Raw genomic sequence first — 13,684 nt, 5'->3', positions numbered from 1 at the left:
CACTGTTGATTTTGACATCAAATTTTAATTTAGTTTTAGTTATAGTCTTTTTTTGGCTAAAATGTCATTTTAGTTTTAGTCGTATTTTAGTTATCTGAATTGTTTTCGTTTTAGTCAACTAAAATAACGTTCATTTCATTGACAAAAATCTTAGTCGACAAAATTTAAACCGCAGGCAGGTACCGTGGGGACCAGGGGAGTGAGTCCTGTGTTGTGTTTTACTTCCTTTTTTTTTCCCCCGCAAAGTAAAAGCATTATGGGCTAGCATGCATATGCATCGCATATTAGACCATTATGTTGCACTTACCTGCAAACGAAGCCCGCAATGACCCCGCTGGAGGCCACGTCCATCTTCACCCCTCCGGGGCCACAGACTCCAGCTCTGTGACTGGCCAGCGTCGCGTGACGTCACATGCGCGTGGGAGCTGTCAGTCACAGCGCATGCGCTAATAACGTCAGCGCAAGCGTATATGGGAAATATCTCCTAAACTGTGCAGGTTTAGGAGATATTTACAGTACCTACAGGTAAGCCTTAAAGCGGCGTTCCACCCAAAAATGGAACTTCCGCTTTAAATGCAGGTGACCCCCTGACATGCCACATTTGGCATGTCATTTTTTTGGGGGGGAGCGGGTACCCTATTTTTAGAGGCACCCAGCTCCCACTTCCTCCCCTGGTGCCGCGGCGCCGGAAGATCACCTCTCCTCCCCCCCTGCAATCTTCTGGGACACGTCACAGGTCCCAGAAGATTGCCCGGCCATTCACAGCATGCAGCGCGGCTCGTGCCCGGCTGTGAAGCCTCAGCCGGGCGCGCACAGTTAGAATGCCGGTGCCGCTGGGAGGAGGGGGAGAGGAGCGGGCTTCGTGCGCCCACATCACTGGACTGCGGGACAGGGGAGTGTCCGATTATTAAAAGTCAGCAGCCACACTTTTTGTAGCTGCTGACTTTTAAATGGATGGAACTCCACTTTAACTGTAGGTAAAAGTGGTGTAACTAGGTTTACAACCACTTTAATCACCACTGGGGTTTTTTATTATTGTTTGACAAATAAATGAGAAATAACAAAAATTTTGAAAAAAAATAAAAGTTTCTCTTAGTTATTACAATTTTGCAAATAAATAATCTTAATAAATACCCCTGACCCCCCCCCCCCCCCCGACGCCACGTGACATCAGAGGAAAGCAGGGTTGCCCGTTTACATCACCGAGTGGCCCCGCCCTCAGCTATACATCAGCTGTCACCGAGAAGAAGCGTCACTTGGCGGGAGCCTCCCATGGAGGCGGAGCGGTTTTTCTTTTTTCGGCTCGTCGGGCGAAGTGAGATGGATCTACATCATAGGAAATTTTGATTTTTTTTATCCTTTAACCTCCCTGGTGGGATGATTATTTCAGATTTTTGCATCTCAAAGTGGTACAATTATTTTGCATAGAAGTTTGGCGTTTTATATTGTAGGTCTGTAATTCTTACCCTGTTTCCCCGAAAATAAGACCTAGCATGACTGTCGGTGATGGCTGCAATATAAGCCCTACCCCCCAAATAAGACCTAGTTAAAGTCCTTGTAGGTCTTATTTTCAGGGTAGGGCTTATTTTCGGGGAAACAGGGTAGGGCTTATTTGGGGGGTGGGGCTTATATTGCAGCCGTCACCGACAATCACGCTAGGTCTTATTTTCGGGGAAACAGGGTAGCAATAACACACTTAGATCTGTCCACCAAGAGTCTAGTAGACATCCCGGGTATTATGAAGTTTGAAACACAAAATCATAAATTATAATATAGTAAATAAATATAAGTAATTAAAAAAAAAAATAATAATAATAATAAAATACATTTCCCCACGATTCACTATCGCTCAATTCTGCAAGTGTTTTAATTTACTATCGCTGTTTTCTAGCTGGTCTAAAGCCACTTTTGACGTAAAGGGACACTTTTTGGTTGCTATGGACAATCTCAAGTTTCCAGGCAGAAAGAACAGTATATATATATAATATAAAACTGCACGCAGGGCATGGGCCAAAGCACTGGGGACAAAAGGGAAGTGAAATGATTTCATACAGTACTGTATGCGATATGGTTTTTACAGTTTTTTGAATTTGCCGCCAGGCTCCGCCCCCGTGCGTCGCAATGCTCGCAGGGAATGAAGCCTGGCACAGAGAGGCTTCAGGCAGAGGACGGAGCCCGCAGACAGCGCGGGGGGACATCGCAGGATCCGGGGGACAAGGTGAGTAATCTGCACCAGAATCCTGAGATGTATTCCCGAGTGTGGCTCGGGGGTTACCGCTAATGGTGCTGAAATTTAACCCCCGAGCCACACTCGGGAATACCATCAGGGAGGTTAATAAAGGACTTGTCCCAAAGTGTCTCCTGTCATTTTTACTATTTTGGGCACTTTTTTTGTGAAATGGTAGAAGGTACAATGTACCCTTACTAATTCACATGGGGTGGGGGAGGCCCGAGATCTGGGGGTCCCATTGATAAAGGGGGCATCCAGATTCCGATAAGCCCCCTGCAACCACCAGGCAAGGGTTGTAGGGATGAGGCCATTGTCCCAATCAACATGGTGACAAGGTGCTTTGGGGGGCAACTCCAAAGCATCCCCAGGTTGAGGGCATGTGGCCTGGTACGGTTCAGCTCTCTCGCCCCCCCCCTCTTATCCTGCGGCCTGCCAGGTTGCATGCTCGGATAAGGGTCTGGTATGGATTTTGGGGGGACCCCACGGCATTTTTTTACATTTAGAGCAGGGTTCCCCTTAGAATCCATACCAGACCTGTAGGGCCTGGTATGGATTTGGGGGGAACCCCCACGCAGTTTTTTTTTTTTTTGGTTTGGGGTTCCCCTTAATATTCATACCAGATCCAAAGGGCCTGGTAATGGACTAAGGGGGGCATGCCTTTTTTTTTTCAATGATTTTCATCTATATTGCCGGGACCCGACAATTCATTATAGCCGCGATCAGTTTTAAATTACTTATTTTCTTTAGAAAGGTCATTTTGCAGGAAAAATGCGCTACTTTACAGGCATACTATAGACACCCCCCAGGTACCATATTTGAAGGAATATTTCATTTTTATTGTTTCACTTTAAGCATTAAAAAAAAAAAAAAATCACTGCTCCCGAAAAAAACTTTTTTTTGCATTGATCCATGTCCCCTGGGGCAGAACCCGGGTCCCCAAACACTTTTTACAACAAATAACAAAGCCTTTAACCGGTTCAATACCGAGCCTTTTCACCCCCTTCCTTCCCAGGCCAATTTTTAGTTTTCAGCGCTGTCGCACTTTAAACGACAATTGCGCGGTCGTGCGATGTTGTACCCAAACAAAATTGATGTCCTTTTTTCCCCACAAATAGAGCTTTGTTTTGGTGGTATTTGATCACCTCTGCGGTTTTTATTTTTTGCGCTATAAACAAAAGAAGAGCGACAATTTAAAAAAAAAAAAAACACAATATTTTTTACTTTTTGCTGTAATAAATATCCCAATTTTTAAAAAAAAAAAAAACTAAATTTTTTACTCAGTTACGGCCGATACGTATTCTTCTACATATTTTTGGTAAAAAAAAAAAAAAAAAAAATCGCAATAAGCGTATATTGATTGGTTTGCGCAAAAGTTATAGCGTCTACAAAATACAGGATAGATTTATGGCATTTTTTAAAAAAATATTTTTTTTTTTTTACTAATAATAGCGGCGATCGCGATTTTTTTTTCGTGACTGCGACATTATGGCGGACACTTTTGACACATTTTTGGGACCATTCACATTTATACAGCGATCAATGCTATAAAATTGCATTGATTACTATGTAAATGTGACAGGCAGTGAAGGGGTTAACCACTAGGGGGCGGGGAGGGGTTAATATGTTTCCTAAGGGAGTGTTTCTAACTGTAGGGGGAGGGGATGCACAAGGGGAGAAGACCGATCGGTGTTCCGCTGTACTGGGAACACAGATCGCTCTCCTCAGAGCTGACAGGACGTGGACCTGTGTGTTTACACACACAGATCCACGGTCTGGCCCGGTTAACGGGCAATCGCGGGTGCCCGGCGGACATCGCGGTCTGCTGGGCACACGCACCGGGCCCCGAGCAACGCGGCAGGCGCGCGCGCCCCCTAGGTGGCCGGGAACCCGAGGCCGTCATATGACGTCCACCCAGGATGGGAGGTCCCATCTGTGGACCTTATTTGACTATAGGCGGGTAGGGAAGTGGTTAAAATTAGCACATTAGTCCCATAGACTTTAACGGTGTTCCGGTGTTTTCTGCGAACGCTGTATGTTGTTCGCTGTTCGGCGCAAACCCGACGCTCGAGTCAAACATCGGGCTCATCCCTATTCCTGACCATCCCGTGTGCTGTAATGTGACTGTGGGACCCCCGATGACTTTTGACTCGTATTACCGATCGATAACACTAGATGGAAGGTGTGAATATTTCAATGAGACACCCAAATAGTTCTAATAATCGGAATCTTCCCCAGAATCGATGACTGGTCCTCCTTGAAGGTTCGCTCCATATATCACAGACCGGAGTTTGGGGCCTTTTTGAGTATTTTTAGGCCAGACAGAAGAAGAAGGGATGGAACCTGAAGGATCGTTTTTTTTTTAATTGGGTTTTTAAAATGTGAAAAACTTTAAAATTCTTTTCAACAAAATTCAAATTTGAAGAAAAACTTGAAAAAACACGGATTATTTTACTGGATTTTTATTTATAAACTTGTTTGAATCAGAAAAATAACAATGCGTGGTACTCTAGGCTCAGGTCATCCCGGTGATCCCGTCCTCTCAGTCACCTCCCCGGGGAGAGAGAGCTGCAGCCACCACTCTACCCAATGGAAGTGCTGCCCCCTGCTGGCCACAATCTGCAGAACCTGGAGAATTCAGCATTCTACATCGTGGACAAGAGGCGGAGGTGACACTCCGATGACGGGACTCTGATGTTTCTATAAAACGCAGATATTTTTGCTGCCAGGTCAAGAGATTTAACCAGCGGGCACCACTTCAGCCCTGGCACCCACCCACAATTATTAGGAATGGATAGACCTGGGTGCTAAACTAAACTTCAGGAAAAACAGCTAAACAGATGAAATATATACATAGAAAGCGGTTATTTTACCTGCTAAAGAATCTGTCATTTTGTCCATCCGGTACTGAGATTTACACAGCTCTGCCGCACAGTACAGCCCTGTCTGTGCAGCAGGGCAGGAGAGCCGATCTTCCTCTGCTGCAGCTTAGTAAACGCCAACGGGTCTCATCTGCACCCTCACCTGTGATTGGCCAAGAAGTTCATCTCTACATCACTCTGCTCTCTCCTCCTATCAGCATGTTCCTTATTAGCACATGAGCATCGCAGCACGACAGATTGGCTCCTGGTGCTGCTCTTTTCCTTCTCCCAATCTGAGCTCCGCTGTACAAGAACAGGTACAAGAGGCCGAGAGCAAGTCACATTTAGGTACTTGCATTTATACATTAAGCCGCCGTTCACACCGAATGCGAATTGTAATGCGATTTAATGGGACAGATTTACGTGAAAAGTCGCACCCTACTGACCAGCAATAGAACAGTGTAAAGCGGTGCGACGCTAACTTTGCAGTGCGACTGACTTTGCAGTACGACGCTGACTCTGCGGCGCGACGCTGCATTGATTTGAAGCAGTTCCTGCACTATTTTTGCCAATTTCAGGTGTAAATTGCATTGACGTGTGCGTGAAGTGGCACAAGCGTCAGCCAAGTCGCACCTGAAGTCGCAGTGACCTGCAGCTTTTGATATCAAGTGAAGTCGCACGATTTCAAAGTCGGATTTGGCTGGAACGTGGGGCTAAGCCCCGGTTCACAGCGGTGCGATGTGCGACACATGGCAGCCAATCAGCTTGTAACTTCAGCTTGTTCAATGAAGCTTTAACAATAAAAAAAAAAAACTGGAACCTGATTGGTTTCTATGCAGAGCTGCACCAGATTTTGCGCTCTCCAGTTTTAGTAAATAAATCCCCATAGAGTCGCGTGACAAGTAATAAAAAAAACAAAAAAAAAAAAACCACACATTTCAAAAAGGTGGCTGCTCCAATCAATGCGACTCGAGTTGCAGCAACTTTTTAAAAAGGTTCCTGAACTACTTTGGTGCGACTGAGTCTCAGACTCTAATGTTGCATGAAAGTTGCACTGATTAAAAAAAAAAAAAAAATCGCATAGCAATGGGATCGCAGCGGCACAAGCTGAGGCAAAAGGCCATTCACACCAATGTGCGCAGCACCGCAATGCTCAGTAATGAAGGTCATTCTATGCTGAGATACTAAACTCATGTGAGCTGCATTGCACGGCGTCCTGAGCAGTGAACTGCCTCGTTTTCGCATGCGTTGTGCTTAAAGTGGCTCTAAAGGCTCGAGGTTTTTTTTTTGTGTCTTATTCCCTTGGAGCTGGAGCCTCCCGCCCCTCTAAGGCAGGGATATGCAGTTAGCGGACCTCCAGCTGTTGCAGAACTACAAGTCCCATCATGCTCTGCTTCTAGGGGTCATGCTTGTGGCTGTCAGTCTTGCTATGCCTCATGGGACTTGTAGTTCTGCAATAGCTGGAGGTCCGCTAATTGCTTATCTCTGCTCTAAGGAGTTTAGGATGCTGGGGGGCGGGGCGAGGTTTATGATCATGTGACCGCCGTGATTGGCTGTCACATGATCGGAAAAGCTCCCAAATCGCTACTAGCTGTCCGTTAGCCGCCAGTAACTGTGCCGGGAGCATACCCTCGGGAATTCATGCAAATATGGTGCTAAGAATCACCCGCTGAGAAGCTGAATGTTTGCAGGCAGCTGGCGCCAACGCGTTTCAAGGAAAAAAATAAAACAGCAGCAGGAACCAATGAGAACAGAGCGGGGGCTGTGTGAATGGACAATGTCCATTCACGGGAACGCGGCTCAGGAGAGAGCCTGATTGAGTGCCCCCATAACAAAGAGGCTTGCTATAGGGGGCACTCGGGGGGAACCCATACAAAAAAAAGATCGGGGCTGCTCTGCGCGAAGCCATGACACAGATGAGGTATGAGCACACATGCAGAGTAGCGCACAGCGCTGTGGTGTGATTGGACTATTACCCTCTCAGCACTCGCAAATATGCGGCCTCTTGGGTGGCGGGCCTTGGCACCGAGCGCCCACATATTTGCATGCATTAATGCAAGTTAGAGCTGTGCTGAGAGCGCATACCCCCCCAGCAGCTAACGGAAATCTCCCTATCGACGCTTGCGATCGGGAGCTTTTCGGATCATGTGACCGCCAATCTTCGTGGTCACATGACCATAAGCCTCACCTCCCAGCATTTTAAGCCCCTTAAAGGGCCGGCTCCAAGGGGGTTCATGATGTATTATGAATATAGAGTGCGTCATTTGTGGAGATCACCTTGAGGAACATCCAGATATCGGTGCGTTTCGTCGAAGACTTTATTGCATTTTAGACGCCTCCATGTGGTTTCCATTATTGGCGTCACACCCGCTCAGGCCGATCCCCCCCCCCCAGACTCGGCAAAACTCAAGTCCGGTAAGGTGGAGGAAGTTCACGGCAAGTGAGCGCTGACCGTATTCTTGCCTTCTATAAAAGTTGGCATAGAATAGGAGGGGAGGAGGTCCGACGCGTTTCGTGGTGCTCACGGTACTTTCTCAGGAATGACAAGCATCATGTTACTTGGAGCTTCTGTCTCCCCAGTGTCTATGGCGATACTTTATGAATACAGAAGACTGTCAGCGATCATGCAGTGTGTGCTCATGTTTGTAACTTCTATTATCATGGCATAGAACAGGGGGGGAGGCCCGACGCTTTTCGTGCTGCTCACGGCACTTTCTCAGGAATGACCACAAGCAGCAGGACCTTTCTTCCGTCCCCAGTGTCTATGGTGATATTTTATGAATAGAGAAGACGGTCAGCGATCACGCAGAGTGCGCTCATGTTTATAACTTCTATTATCACGGCATAGAACAGGGGGGGGAGGTCCGACACATTTCGTGGTGCTCACGGGACTTTCTCAGGAATGACCACAAGCAGCAGAAAGTTTGTTAGATCTTCCGTCCCCAGTGTCTATGGTCATATTTTATGAATACATTAGACGGTCAGCGATCACGCAGTGTGTGCTCATGTTCGCAACTTCTAATATCATGGCATAGAACAGGAGGGGACAGAGGACCGACGCATTTCGTGGTGCTCACGCCACTTTCTCAAGAATGACCACAAGCAGCAGGACCTTTCTTCCGTCCCCAGTGTCTATGGTGATATTTTAATAATAGAGAAGACGGTCAGCAATCACGCAGTGTGCGCTCATGTTTATAACTTCTATTATCACAGCATAGAACAGGGGGAGATACCAACGCGTTTCGTGGTGCTCACGGCACTTTCTCAGGGGGAACACCACAAGCAGCAGAAAGTTTGTTAGATCTTCCGTCCCCAGTGTCTATGGTGATATTTTATGAATAGAGAAGACGGTCAGCGATCACGCAGTGTGCGCTCATTATTTAGTTCTGGTTGGGAATGGTAACCAGGTCACCACCCGGAACGTGGGCAACCCGAGGCTGCAGCGTTCCTTTTTTACATTAAAAAGCAATATTGGACAAAAACCCCCCAAAAATAAGAGAATACTGATGCTGTACATTGAAATGTATAGAACAAGCGGATCACAACTACTGCCTTCGCCTGCCTTGCCGGTCACACTAAAAAGAAATTCATTTATCCGGAGGAAACATCAAACATGAGAGAACCAAAGCTAACTCTCCTCCCCCCCTGATGTCATTTCCTGTATAAAATACTGGTTTTCACTTTTTTTTAAAAGGATAAGTTCACCTTTTTTTTCACCCCTTCCCGTCTTCCACCCTTTAAGGGTTCTAAAAGCCGGGAGGTGGGCATTCGGGTCATGTGACCGCTATGATTGGTTGTCACATGATCGGAAAGCTCCTGATCGCTAATTGGGAGCTTCCCGGTAACCGCCGGTAAGTGGTTTACACAGGGCCGAATATATGCGTTCGGCCGATGTGAAGAGGTTAAAAAATAAATACATGCACATTTTGTGCAGGTAAAAGAAAAATGCACATTTACTGTTTTTTTTTCTATGGAGCCTGCAGAGCATTGCACCCACAATGAGCAGATCATGGGTGCAATGTCCAGCACCTGCATACGCTCAGGATGACTGTCTGCCTGTACCTCATGTGGGCAGGCAGTTAGGTGAGAGCAGGAAAAGCAACCGACTACCTAGAGTGCTCATCAGCACCCAAGCTGACAGCTGCAATGGCTGGTGGTACTTGTGGGCATTCATTTACAGGAAACTGAATGAATGACGCAGCCTTTTGGGCGGAGCCTCACTGTTTTCAAATTGTGACAGCGGGCGCAGGGAGAAGATCCCCCACATGCTGTCCCATGGGTGAGAGCAGGAAGATTAGTGGACTGCCTAGAGCGCTCATCAGCACCCAAGCCAGGAGCTGCAATAGCTGGCTGTACTTGTGGGCATTAATTCACAGGAAACTAACAGAATGACACAGCCTTTTGGGCGGAGCCCCACTGTTTTCAAATTGTGACAGCGGGCGCAGGGAGAAGATCCCCCACATGCTGTCCCATGGGTGAGAGAAGGAAGATCAGTGGACTGCCTAGAGCGCTCATCAGCACCCAAGCCAGCAGCTGCAATAGCTGGCTGTACTTGTGGGCATTAATTCACAGAACACTGAATGAAGGACACAGCCTTTTGGGCGCAGCCCCACTGTTTTCAATGTGTCACAGTGGGCGCAGGGAGAGGATCCCCAACCAGCTGTCCCAGGGGTGAGAGCAAGAAGATCAATGGACTACCTAGAGCGCTCATCAGTACCCAAGCCAGCAGCTGCAATGGCTAGTGGTACTTGTAGTTATTCACTCACAGGAAACTGTGAATGAATGACACAGCCGCTACTTTCAATTTGTGACAGCGGGCGTGGGGAGAAGATCCTCCCACCAGCTGTCCCTAAAAACTGGAGGAACATGTAAAAATGTTCCAAAGCTGAACTTATCCTTTAAACTCTTTGTTACATCTCTGTGCTGTCCCTCCCCTGAGGCCTTTTTGCCGCAACTTGCCGCCCACATAGACTCCAGCAATGGCTGCATGACGTTTCACAGGACGGGATTCCTGATGGCGACAACGGTGGGTAATGAGTGTCACAACGGCCGCTTGTAGTCTCCATCCGAAGCCTGTGTGTGTGACAACGCAGGAGCACAACAGGGAGAGAGCGTTGTCACCTTCTAATACCTGAACCAGGGATGGAGGCACAATACTTCATTTAAAGTCCCAAACCCCCCCCCCTATTATTCTAGCGTTGTCACCTTATAACAGGAAGTGCCCAAAACAAGAACCTTCAAGGCAGGATCACCGGGTACTATTTTACTAAAAGCAAATTTAAAAAGACTGAAAATTCATTTAAAAAAAAAAAAAAAAATATACATATATTGTGGTAAAGGTCAGATTTTAGGCCCCTTTCACACTTGTACAAACTTGCATGACAAGTCGTACCCCATGATTTCCAATGAGAACTGTTCATCAAGTCGCAGCGACTTCAAAGTAGACCCTGCACTACTTTAGTCCAACTCTGATGTGACCTGAGGTCCACAGACCTCAAGATTACACAAGCATTCAAGTCGCGCGCCTTTCAGGTCCTACAAGTGTGAAAGGGGCCTTAGTGATTGGGTTTACATCGACTTTAATCTGTGTATAAACAAAACAAAAAAATAAAAGGTTAAAGACGTAAAACAAACCAGCTGTCACCCAAACCTGCCTTAAAAGATGAAGACTTTGGGGGAGGGGGGCGCTTTAGGCTAACTGCATGGCGTGCTACATAAGTCCTACATGGAGAGGGTGAGATCTGACACGTGGTTCAGGCACAGACACACGCTCCGGCACGTAATGCTGCACCGACACACGCTCCGGCGCGTAATGCTGCGCCGGCACACGTAATGCTGCGCCAACACATGTCCTGCACGTATGCTCTTCTGCACAGACACATGTCCTTTACGTATGCAGAACCGACACATGTTCTTTACATATCTTCTTCTGCACAGACACACGTCCTTTATGTATGCAGAAGCGACACGTTCTTTACATATCTTTTTCTGCACAGACACACGTCCTTTACGTATGCTCTTAAAAAAAAAAAAACCATCATCAATTCTTTAATATCGGACTGTCAACAAACGAGAGGGACAATCCTCAGTCTCAGAGTTTAACACAAGAGGCTCTACAAAAGCTCAGGAGGACCACTCTCAATCTTTGTGGTCCCAGAATCCTCAAACCTACTTCTCAATACCTACAGAAACTATAGGGTGATAGAAGTTCCAAAGGAGGGCAACGGAAGTATAAGAGTTAATATTCCAACGCCTGTTAGCAAAATCATTTGTGGAGAAGAAAACAAAAGCAATAAAGCAAAAGAAGGTGTCCGATGCACTGAGAGGCAGCCATGCACAGGGAAATAAAGAAGGCAGTGTGTATTGGAGGTCAACGCCTGAGGGATATTGGGTCTATGGCGGTCCTCATGCTGCGTCTCCCACTTCATTTTGTAGAAAGAAGCTGATCTTGCAAAGTGTTCTTGATATCATAATTGGGGACACCTGGCTGACTCATGGTTTAATCTTCTTCTGCACTTGCAGGCTCTGCACATTATGCACCCGGATGTGAGCCAAGAGGGTCTCTTTCTTGTTGAAGCTCCTCTCGCACTGGTTGCACGGGTAAGGTTTATCTGGACCATGGTTGGCTTGGTGGGCCTGCAGCTGCGTCTTCAGGAAGAAGCTCTCATTGCACTGAGTGCACTTGAAGGGTTTGGTATCTGTGTGCACCCCCTCGTGGGTGGCGAGCAGGGTCTTGTCGTTGAAGCTCTTCTCGCAGTGCCGGCACTTGAACGGCTTGGGTTTCAGGTGGCATTCTTCGTGTTCCACCAGGCTGTTGCGGTTGGGGAACCATTTGTTGCAGTGGCTGCACTTGTGAGGCTTCTCGCCGGTGTGGGTCCTCTTATGGGCCACCAGGAGGGACTCGTCGTTGAAGTTCTTGTCACACTGATCGCACTGGAAAGGCTTGCCTTCCTTGTGCGTGTTGTTGTGAGCCGCCAGCAATGACGGTTTGGAAAAACTCATGTCGCACATTGTACAAGGGTAGGCCAGCTTCCCGGTGTGGATTCGATGGTGGGCTTCCAATATTGACCTGTCGTTAAACCTTTTCTCACAGTAATTGCATTTAAGAGGCTTCTCGCTGTCTTTTTGAGGGAGGCTGGAGGGACCGCCGCTGCTAGTGCTCGGCTGTGAGCTCGGCACTGGCTGGGAAACGGGGCTCACAACACGTTCAGCATTTGAGTTGGTGGCCTCTGAGGTCCCGTTGATACTTGTGGTTGGAGGCGCCACGGATTCTTCAGGCGCTGCTGTGGTGGGAGGTGCAGCTTTGGTGGGAGGTTGATTTTTCACACCCTTGGATGATTTGGAGTGCTTCCTGCGGTGCACGATCAGCTCAGACTTGTAACTGAAAGACTGATGGCAGTCGTCACACTTGTGTGGTTTGTCCCCGCTGTGCACGCGGAGGTGAGCTTCCAACGCCGAGCTATAGTTGAAGCATTTTTCACAGTGCTGGCAGTAGTACTGTTTGCGCTCTCTGAGGTTTCTTGTGTGCGCGGGAGGATCCTTATTTTCATCCTTACTGATCGAGTCCCGGCTCTGCTCATCTGTGTTTTTACTAAATCGAACCCTCTTAGAGGTTCTTTTAATGGCTCCGTTCCCAGGATGGCTATACGACTCCTTTGGCGCCTCTTGTGACTCCTTTGGCTCTTCTTGTGGCTCCTTCTCTTTCAAGTGATTGGCTGTAGGATCTGTCAAACACAAAACGGAAGAGGTTAACAGATAACTATTTAAGCCTCTGAAGTTCATCTTATTTTACATGATTACACTATATGGCGCCATCTTGTTTTGCATGATTACACTATATGGCCAAATATTTATGGGCGCCATCTTGTTTTACATGATTACACTAAATGGCCACCATCTTGTTTTACATGATTACACCATACGGCCAAATATTTATGGGTGCAATCTTGTTTTACATGATTAGACTATATGGCCAAATATTTAGGGGCACCATCTTGCTTTTCAAGATTACACTACATGGCCAAATATTTATGGGCGCCATATTGTTTTGCAAAATTACACGATAGGGCGCCATCTTGTTTTACAGGATTACACCATATGGCCAAATATTTATGAGTGCCATCTAATTTTTCATGATTACTCTATATCAGGGATATGCAATTAGCGGACCTCCAGCTTTTGCAAAACTACAACTCCCATGAGACATATCAAGACTCTGACAGCCTCAAGCATGACACCCAGAGGCAGAGGCATGATGGGACTTGTAGTTTTGCAACAGCTGGAGGTCCGCTAATTGCATATCCCTGCACTATATGGCCGAATATTTATGGGTGCCTACCGCCACACCTCATGTATGTGCAACCCCTTCCCCTCAAATGACTGAGTTTTCAGTGAAGTGTACGGTTAATCCTACAGCATACAAAAGACATTTTAGACAACTATGAACTTCCAAACTTGTGCTAACTGTTTGGGTGGGGGGAAAGACTCTTCTGCTGTTCCTGCATGACTTTGCCCTTGTCTAGAAAGGCAACTCCATAAAGATATGGTTTGACCAATTCGATGTAGAGGAACTTGAGTGGGTTTGAGAGCCCTGATC

General features: G+C 47.0%; 1 protein-coding gene across 1 annotated transcript in view; it reads right to left on the bottom strand.

Moving 5' to 3' along the window:
* Nucleotides 1-4,673: 4,673 nt before the first annotated feature.
* Nucleotides 4,674-13,684, bottom strand: part of LOC141146130 (uncharacterized) — a 28,195-nt gene continuing 19,184 nt past the window's right edge. The window contains 1 exon segment of the mRNA XM_073632884.1: nt 4,674-12,812. Coding sequence (XP_073488985.1) covers nt 11,581-12,812 — 1,232 coding nt within the window. The 3' untranslated portion in view covers nt 4,674-11,580.

Source organism: Aquarana catesbeiana, linkage group LG05, assembly GCF_042186555.1.
Source record: "Aquarana catesbeiana isolate 2022-GZ linkage group LG05, ASM4218655v1, whole genome shotgun sequence".
In the NCBI taxonomy this organism is placed as follows: domain Eukaryota; kingdom Metazoa; phylum Chordata; class Amphibia; order Anura; family Ranidae; genus Aquarana; species Aquarana catesbeiana.
Note: the sequence above shows the minus strand (reverse complement) of the source record. Positions and strands in the feature narration are given on the sequence as shown.